Source organism: Petaurus breviceps, unplaced genomic scaffold (genome assembly GCF_028583685.1).
Source record: "Petaurus breviceps papuanus isolate PSGF00001 unplaced genomic scaffold, PetGlider_PUasm1.0 37, whole genome shotgun sequence".
In the NCBI taxonomy this organism is placed as follows: Eukaryota; Metazoa; Chordata; class Mammalia; order Diprotodontia; family Petauridae; genus Petaurus; species Petaurus breviceps.
The window spans coordinates 40,293,222-40,302,529 of record NW_027186296.1 but is presented as its reverse complement, the minus strand read 5'-3'; the positions used below and the strand labels follow the sequence as shown (position 1 = coordinate 40,302,529).

Sequence of the window (9,308 nt, the reverse complement as noted above, 5' to 3'; positions counted from 1 at the left end):
TATCTTTTACACACACACACACACACACACACACACACACACACACACACACACACACACTTCTTAGAGCCAGAAACCCTCCTGACTCAGTGCCTAATTAGAAATTAGCGAAAGGTGTAAAAGCCTTCTGACCCAAGTCTCCCCTAAGCAAGCTTCTCTTAATGGGTGAGGAAGATCTTAAATCCCATTAACATTACATGATCCACCTGGTTCTGCTTTCTGAGGCTGGGCCTTGTCTCAGCTAGTAGTAGTTAATCCTCCCTCTGCAGTGTGGAGAGCAGGAACTTCTAGGGCCTCAGTACAGTATCTTGTTTCATACAGAAAGAGAAATCCAAGGACTTCAGAAACCACGTGATCAAGTACCTTGAAACTCTTCTGTATTCGCAGCAGCAGGTGAGTGACTTTCTGCTTGGTGCCTTGTGCTGTTTTGTTGCCTTTCTTTCAAAGGTTAGTTTGACTCTTCAGAGGACCTTCCAGATGGGCTGGTTTTGTCTTGGTCCCCAGAGAGGGGAGCTAAAATAGCTGCTGGTATGTTGTTAGACACCTTTACTAGGCAGGAGGTTGTAGTTTTGACCCTAGTTATTAAGTTTTTTCGTATGCCACCCTTAGCACCTTGTAAGTTATAAGTGCTCAGTTCATGTTGTTTACTCATGAGGACAAGTTTCTAGTCAAAATTTATACTCAGTAGTTCCTTAATTCCTGATAACTCTCTGATACATATCACCCAGCATCACATGAAGTCTCCCCGATGGCCCCTGCCTTAGGCACTGACAAGAGGCCTGCTATCAGACTAGGTGCAGGATCCTGATCTTGGACTGCCCTTGGTACTGACTCCCTTTGACAAGCATGAGGACTGCTAGGGCGTGGTGTTTCATGGCCTGGTGGGCGGGGCAGTGGTCAGGCCTGTTCTCTGCACCCTTCCTCTTGCTGTGCTTCCTTTCTCAGTGAGCCAGTCACTAAGAGCCCAGAGGTAGAGGGGAAGCTCTCTGGTTACAGTGGTCACAGTGGTCTCCTCCTGCTTGGGACGGACGCGCTGGGGACGTGGCTCTGCTGGGGTGCGTCACTATCCTCTACTCTGGCTTCTTTGCAGCTGGTGAAGTACTGGGAAGCCTTTCTCCCTGAGGCGAAGGCCATCTCCTAATGGACCAAGAAAGCCAGAGCCCACCTTGAATTTACGCTGCCTTTTTATACATTATACCTCTCCACCTTTAATGGATCCCAGTTGCACATCCTGCTGAGCCTAGAGACTTAACCCCTTTGCCCCTTCCCAGGACCAAGCTGCTCCAGTAATTCTTCTAACTGTATTTTTCATTTAGCTTCCATATATATTTTCTTACTGAAGAGAATAGTTTCCTGCTTTAAGCGAAAGATCTACAGTTAGGTGGTGGGATTATGGGGTGGGGTGTTATTAATATAAATATATAAATAAAATGTATATTTTTCAGGATGTGGTTTAGAAACTGGGAATAACGTTTTCTGTTACTCCTGATGGTGCCATGAAAAGATTATGTAATAAAATATTTAAAAATCTGGTCCCGTTGATTTCTTTGTGGTGGGCTTCTTGCTTTGGGCTGGGGAAACTATGAAGGTTGTTTCAAGCACTGTACCATGAAGTGTGGTGGATATCAGGCCAGTTTAGGAAAGGTGAATTTTAATTTATTATTAATTTAATTTTAAGAACCCTAAATCACAAAAGAGGATAGAGTAGATAGTCAGGAGGACTTCAGCACAAGTCCTGGTTCAGACACGTACTCCTCAACAATGGTCTAAGACCAAGTTAGAGGTGAGTTGCCTACATTAAGTGTTTCTCACCGAGTTCGTTCCTGGTACTTATGAAGTCAGGGTCAAAAACAAAAATCAAGAAACTGCATGAATGACGTCGTTTCTGTCAGCAGGAAGAGTCTGGTCTAGGTACTTTTTGCTCCCTCCATAACCTTCTCCTCTGTGCCTCCATAAGACTGGCTGACATGAAGCTCTTTCTCTTCAGAGAAGATGCAAGCAAAGAAATAAAGACCAACAAACAGGTCTCTGCCTGAATCAGCTATGTGCTTTACATACATCCCTGGATTGAGAGAGCAGTCAGGGAGCTCTGAACATATGGCCACTCAGAATCTCTTGCTTTTAAAGAATTGGGGCAGCTAGGTGGTGCAGTGAATAGAGCACCAGCCCTGGAGTCAAACGTGAGTTCAAATCCAGCCTCAGACCTTAAGTGCTCTGCCTTCCCCCCTCCAAAAAAAAAAAGGAAAGGATCTTGGGAATCCTACCATTTTATCCAAACATTTTATGCCTTCTTTTTCTCTGAAAGATTTTATCTGGCACCCACATCTATGCATAGTGCTTCTCACCCATCTTGCTGTCCTTGGGAAGTATTCTAGGCTCTGCCCCTCCTCTCCAGCCCTCCTATCAAAACTTGTTCCTGGCTAGCTGGCTTTGAGAAGGCTCTGATAAAGAAGTTTATGCTAAAAGTGTTAGTGACCGATAAGATATTAGTGGATAAAATATCCAGCTTAATGCTTTATCCCTCTGGGCACACAAGACAGGAATGGGATGGAAAGAACACTGACCAGGTTGTTGAATCTATTTTCTAGTTCCAATCCTGGCATGCACTAGTTGTATAATCAGGGCAAGTTACAAATTGGGGTCTTTTTTTCTTACAGTGGGGGTTGGACTAGATAATTTCCAAGGTTCCTTTGTGCTCTAGCCTGGACCCAAACATACGATTCCCAAATAATGAGTATCCACAATACCAGGTAGGCCTCAGGTCAGCTGTAAAGTGCCCCTTCCTGTGGTCTGAGGCTCTGCAGCACTTTCTCATTCCCACCCCCACTTTCTCTATCTCCTCTCTTGTTTGTTTCTTCCTCCTCTACTTCACCCCCTTCTCTTGCTCTCTTACCTCTTTCCCTTTCCCAGGAGCAAGAACTTTTAGAAAACAAATAGCACCACAATGTTTATTTTCATCTTTGTGTAGCTCAGAGCAGGAATTGGATGTTACACATTTTTCTGTCCTCTCCATTGTTAGGCATATGAGTGCTCAATGAATATTCCTTGGTTTAATTATGCTGTCCACCAGGATTTGAATGAACCAGATAAAAGAATAATATTTCTGCCCTCCCCATGCTACATATGGGACTTAGTAAAAGGTGTATTGTGTATTAGCATATTTACTCAGTGTTTTATTGCTTGTTCCTTCTTAGTAGGCTTCATGTCTGACTTGTTTTCTATATTACTGAAGGAAAATAGGTTCGTAATATTTGTATCAAATAGATTGTTCCCCTGAAGGGAAGATCTGCTGGCATGTTGCTAATCACAGTGAGAGATGAAGCCCATGGGAGCCAAGCTGGAAAAGGAGTCATTTGGACAGTTATTGCCTCAATCATACATTTGATATATTTGTTCTAGGGGGATAGGGTATGGGCCTTCCCTCCCCCTCCTCCTCCCCCCAAACAGTGGTCATCTTCAGGGAGCAGGTAGTCACTCTCAGAATTGTCTTGAGGAGGCCTTTCCTGCCCATAGGGATTTGGTAATTGCATCCATATGATATTCTTTGCCATATTTAATCAGTGTAGTGGGAGGCAGATAAGGAAACTGCTCATGTCCTGTTCCAAACTCCATGCTTTGTCCTAATGCTTGGTTTCAAGGGCCTCTGAAGGACTTTTCCTGTTCTGATCTAGCTCATACTAGAGTCTCAACTTTGCTGATCTCTGAATCGTTTCTGGGGAACTGAGCCCCTGCCCCTAATGCCAGATCTTGAAACAACTGTCTGGGGTAGGATGGAGCCAAGGTAAACTCATCTACTGGCTTTCTTATACTATACCTTGTGCAGTCATCTTCAAGAATCCCTAGAAGAATTTCTCTGAAGGTGTGTCAGAGAAATAACCGAATTCACTCACAGCTTAGCCAGTGAGTTCCAGATCGGATCTGTTGTATGACATCCCAGAGTATCTCTAGTTAGCTTATAGGATGCTGTAAAATTCTCAAAGCAAAATTCATTTTAATTCTTTTTTCCATAATTCATAATCATGATTTCAATTGCATGCATTAATGTCCCTTTTTTTGTAGACAATCTTTAAAAGTTGATTAAGGAGGTCACTGACCAAAAAGAAAAACCCTGTACATTAGAATTTTAGAGCAGCACTTTTTATAGCAGTAAAGAACTAGGAACAAAGTAGATGCCCATTGATTGGGGAACATTACTGTGCTGTGAAAAGCAAGGAATATGATGACTATTAAGAAGACTTTACATGAACTGATGCAGTGAGAAGCAGAACCCAAAATGATACACAATGATGGAGCAGTGCTAATGAAAGAACAACTCAAGGAATGAAACAAGACTTGGGGGAGCATAATGACCAAACGACTCCAAAGAAGAGGGAAGAGAAAACACTTCTCAAAGATGGGAGGCTGGATATTGAACAATAAATATAATGTCTGACTTTTTTGGTGCATTAGGTTTTTCTGAGCTGTGCTTGTTTCTTTGTTATAAAGGGATAGCTCTTGAGGGGAAAAGAACACATTAGAAAATGTAAGTGATATAAAAACAAAAACTCAATAAAATTTATGAATTATATATAATATAAATTTATTAATTTGTGAAATTTATGATTTTATGAATTATGAATAAAAATCTATGCACATGGCATAGATTCTAGCTGCTGCTGAATTCCCTGTATAATGCTATGTGTTTAACAATAAACACCATGCCCAAAGCAGTTTTCTTAAATATATTAGAAAAATAAAATGTCACCTATTTTAAAAAAAAAAAAGCTGACCAAAAATTTTGTTCCCGTGGTGCCACTCTGATAAAAGGAACCCTCAAACTTTGCTAGGCTGGTCCTTGTGGTCCTTGAACAGCTTTCACAAAATCTCTCCAGACCCAAGTTCAAAGCCTTGCCAGCCTTCCCAGCTTAATAAGACTTGCCAAGACAGACACTGTTGGCATGGCTTTTGGGAATTCCCCAGTTACTTTCATAGCAAAAGGGGACAAGGAGACTTAAGCAGAGGAATTTTAATTCATTTGCACATAAAAACAAAATTGACTATGCCCTGCTGCCAGACTGAATGAAAAACATTTTTCTGCTTAAGGATCACCTCTGGCCAACACAATAAATGCACGTTTTTGTCCTTGTTGAACCTACTATCATATCAGTTCACCAAATAATAGATCAGCAGGGGAGAGTGGGGGGACCTTAAATCCAAACCATTTATTTGTATTTGCAGCCCCTTCATTTTATGGATGAGTTAACTAGGGACCAGCAAGCTTATGTAGTTTGTACGCTAGGTAATGTAATGGAGTGGAAAGGTCATGGTTCTTGGAGTTAGAAGACCTAAATTCAACTTTGTAAACACAAAGGCACACAGCACTTTGTCGGAAAAACACTGGAACAGCTCATTATGAATCACCAATATAATACATTGGCAGCTAAAAAATAAAGTGAATATATGTTTAGACTACACCGAGAGTCCCCAGAATGAGAGAGGCCTTCATGCCCTGGCTTCCCTGATCAGACCACATCTGGACAGTCACTTTTAGGCACTGCAGTCTAGTTAGGATATTGATCAACTGACACATCTCCAAGTGATTTAATGGCAGAACTGAGACTAGAATCCATATTCATGAGATCTAGTTCAAAGGTCCTTTCACATCCAAGACACTATTTGTGCTGAGGTGATGGGTCTTATGACGGAGTGGAAAGATCTTTGGCTCCAGGGTCAGAGCACATCGGATCAAACCCCACCTCATGCTTACTTCTTGTGTGACCTCACTAGGTACTACCAGTTTCCTTGTTTATAATGAGGAGGTGGGACTAGATAGCATATGAAGCTGCTAGCTGCCAAGATGATCTTTTGACCACCTCATAAAAGTATGGTTATCAAATAAAAACTGTGGAGGCCGCATATGGTGGTGCCAAATATATGGCAGATCTCTGGATCTTCCCCTGTATTGCCTTGGTATCTGAAAATCAGAAGCATCAGTGAGCTTGCCCTTGAGTGAGTGTTGTATCCAAGGACTGGGCATGGGGGAGGTGCTACCCTTTTCTTAAGTGGGAAGCTGAGTCAGCAACCCTGCTCCAAACTGCACTAAGCCCAGAATTGGTTTCTCAAACCCATTAGCTTTCCAGAAAACATGTCTTGAGCTTGCAAATGGGTAGATTTGCAATTCCTAGGCCTAGTATTACATATCAATACCTGATTCAATTTCCTAAAGCACCCCTTTCAATCAGTCAACTAGCATTTTTTTTTAAAGCAATTGGGGTTAAGTAACTTGCTCAAGGTTACACAGCCAGTTTTTTGTGTGTGTGTGGGTGTGAAGTAACGGAGGCCAGAATAGATCCCGGGTCCTCCCTCCTCCGGCTCTTACTCACTTAGAGCCGCCCCTCAGCTAGCATTTGTTAATCACCTATGGCCAGGTCAGGCACTGTGCTAAGTGATGAGCATATAAAAAAAGGCAAAAACCAGTCCCCACTTTTAAGGAAATTAGTCTAATTGTGGCTGCAGCATGAAAACAATGTATAAATGATGTGTTCAGGATAAACTGGAGATCGTAGAAGTAAGGCACTAGAACTAAGGAAAATAGGGAAGACTTCTCAGAAAAGGTGAAAGCCAGGAGGTGGAGATGTAGAGAAGCCCAGGCAGGAGGGGCCACTGAAAATACATAGTCTGGAGACACAGCGTCTTTTGACAGGGACAGCAAGGAGGCCAGTGTCCTTTGGTCAGGAGGGACGGAGGGAGGTGTAAAAAACCCTGGAAAGGTGAGGGGCCCTATTGGGAAGGGCTTTGAATGTCAAATAGGATTTTATTTTTGATCCTGAAGGCAACAGAGAGCCACTGGTGTTGGATGAATAGGGGGTGACATGGACAGACTTATACTAGTTTAGGGAAATCAACTTGACACAGGAGGATAGAATAGTGTCTAAATACTTGAGGCAGGGAGACTAACCAGCAAGCTAGTGCAATCAGGGTTGGCAGTGTCAGAGGAGAAAAGGGGGTGCACATATAGAAGAAATGTCATGTGTGGAGAAATGGGTTGGATGGGGCTGTGGAAGAGTGAGGAGTCAAGATGACCCCTAGGTTGAAAGCCTGGGTGACTGGGAAGATGGCAGTACCCTCAGCATTAAAGGGTAATGAGGAAGAGGGGAGGGCTTAGAAGGAAAAGAGAATGAGTTCAGTTTTGGACATGTTGACTTTTAAATGACTAATACTGAAGCCCTTCCATATCTGGTTGCAGCCTACCTTTCCAGAATGTTTTGCTTTAGTCTCCTTCATGTACTCTCTGGTCTAGCAAAACTGGCCTATTTGCCATTCCTTAGAACCAACATTCCATCTCGAGAAAATCCTAAACTGAATTTATTTGGTCTCCATGCATTTGCACAGACTATCCCTAGGCCTGTAATGGATTATTTCCTCACCTCTATCTCTCAGGACCCCTTATCTTACTTTTAAAGTCCAATTCAAGTATAGCATCCTTCACGATGCCCTCCATGAGACTTCCAGCTGCTAGCATTCCCTTCCACCAAATTCCCTTGTATATATTTCATATTTGCTTTTTATGAATTTCAAATTTACATATGTTTCACCTGTATGTACATTTAGTTTCCTCTGATAGGATGTAACCTCTTCAAGGGCAAGGCCCATTTAATTTGTCTTTGTGTCCCTTCCATCTAACAGTGCAAAGTGATGGTTGGTGCCTAATCATAGGTTGTTGAGTGATTAAATTGGTAGATGCATCAGGAATGAGACAGACAAGACTTGTTTACTAAATAGATTGAAAAGTAAAGTTGATAGAGGAGTCAGGGATAACCCAAGGTTTCAGACAGTAGGAGGGTGGGGGTGGGGAGAGAAGCAGGTTAATGATAGTACCAAAGGTAGAAATAATGAAGTAAGAAGGAGAAGTAGTTATAGGGGGAAAGATGTCAATTTTGGATATGTTGAGTTCATTGTGGCTGAGACTTCCAAGTAGAGATGCCCTGTAGAAAAAGATGCAATTTTGATGTTTAAAAGAAGCTTCAGACCAAAGTCCTCCACACAGAGGTGGTAACTGAAACCACAAGACTAAATGAGATGGCCAAGGGAGAGAATGTAGAGAGGGAGAAGGCTGACAAGGACAGAACTCTGGGGGAAGATAGGGTGCTATGGGCTATACTTCCAAAAGGTAAAATCAACCCAGGAAGATGTGGCTCTTAAGACTGAAATTCTGAAAAAAAAAAAAACCATTTTGATGCTGAGAAAAAGGCACAGAGAGTTCACTAACCAGCTTGGATTATTTTTAAGGACATATACAGACCATAGTAGCAAGGACAGGTAATGGAAGATAAACATAAAAGCATGGTGGGATACTATACAAATAGTGTTAGGAATGCTATACTTCAGAATGAGCCAAGGCTGGTAAGGAAAGCCAAGGACAACAAAGAGGGTTTTATTAGCTATATTGGGGGAAAGAAGATCGAAGGAGGAATAGAACTGGTGCTCAGAGATGATGACATTACAGAAAAGACAAGATTACTCAATTCTTATTTTCTTTGCCAAGGAGGATGACCCTTTAGAATAGGAAAGGACAGAACAAGAGTGGCTAACAGGGAGTTAGTTCCTAAGATAAGAAGGGCTGTGGGAAGAGGGAACCTGGCTACACTTGATTAGTTGAAGTCACCTGGCAGATAAGAGTGACATCCTTCAATATTGAAAGGAAGTAACATGGTCACTGAACCACTGTCAATGATATTTAAAAGACTGTAGAGAACGGGAAAAGTTTCCTAGGACTGAGGAAGGGCAAATATTGTCTAAGTTCTCCAATTTAAAAAAAAAAAAGGTAAAAGAATGGAATGTGCAAACTATAGACAGAATGGCCCGACTTCAATTCCTGGCAAAGAGGCTCATTAAAGAGATAGTTAATGGACATCTAGGGAAGAAAATGGTGATCACAAAGGTCAGTATGACTTCATCAAGAACAGGTTAGGCAAGACTAATCTCATTTCCTTTTTTTGACAGGGTTACTAGACCAGTAGTTCAGGGGAATGCTCCAGCTACTTTTTGTTACTTTGATTTTAGCAAAGTATTTCATATTAGTCCTGTAGAGGAGATGGAGAGATGATTACACAGTAATACCTACTGTTAAATCATTGTGGAACTTGTTGAAGGATTGAATTTCTATTGGTTTGATGTCAGCCTGGAAGGACGTTGCTAATGGAAGGCTCCAGGGACTAGTACTTGGCCCTTTGCTGCTCAACATTTTTATCAGTCACTTTCCTAAAGGTCTAAGTGGCATACTTCTCAAATTTGCCTATGACACAAAACTGAAAGAGCTGATGACTAAC

At 42.0% G+C, this 9,308-nt stretch overlaps 1 protein-coding gene across 2 annotated transcripts in view; it reads left to right on the top strand.

Moving 5' to 3' along the window:
- The window catches only part of SNX1 (sorting nexin 1), a 56,511-nt gene extending 54,979 nt beyond the window's left edge, over positions 1-1,532 (top strand). For both annotated transcript variants that reach the window (XM_069098338.1, XM_069098337.1), the window contains 2 exons: positions 322-393; positions 1,091-1,532. In XM_069098338.1, the coding sequence (XP_068954439.1) occupies positions 322-393; positions 1,091-1,141 (123 nt within the window). In that variant the 3' untranslated portion in view covers positions 1,142-1,532. The remainder of the gene's footprint in view (positions 1-321; positions 394-1,090) is intronic.
- The last annotated feature ends 7,776 nt before the right edge of the window (positions 1,533-9,308 follow it).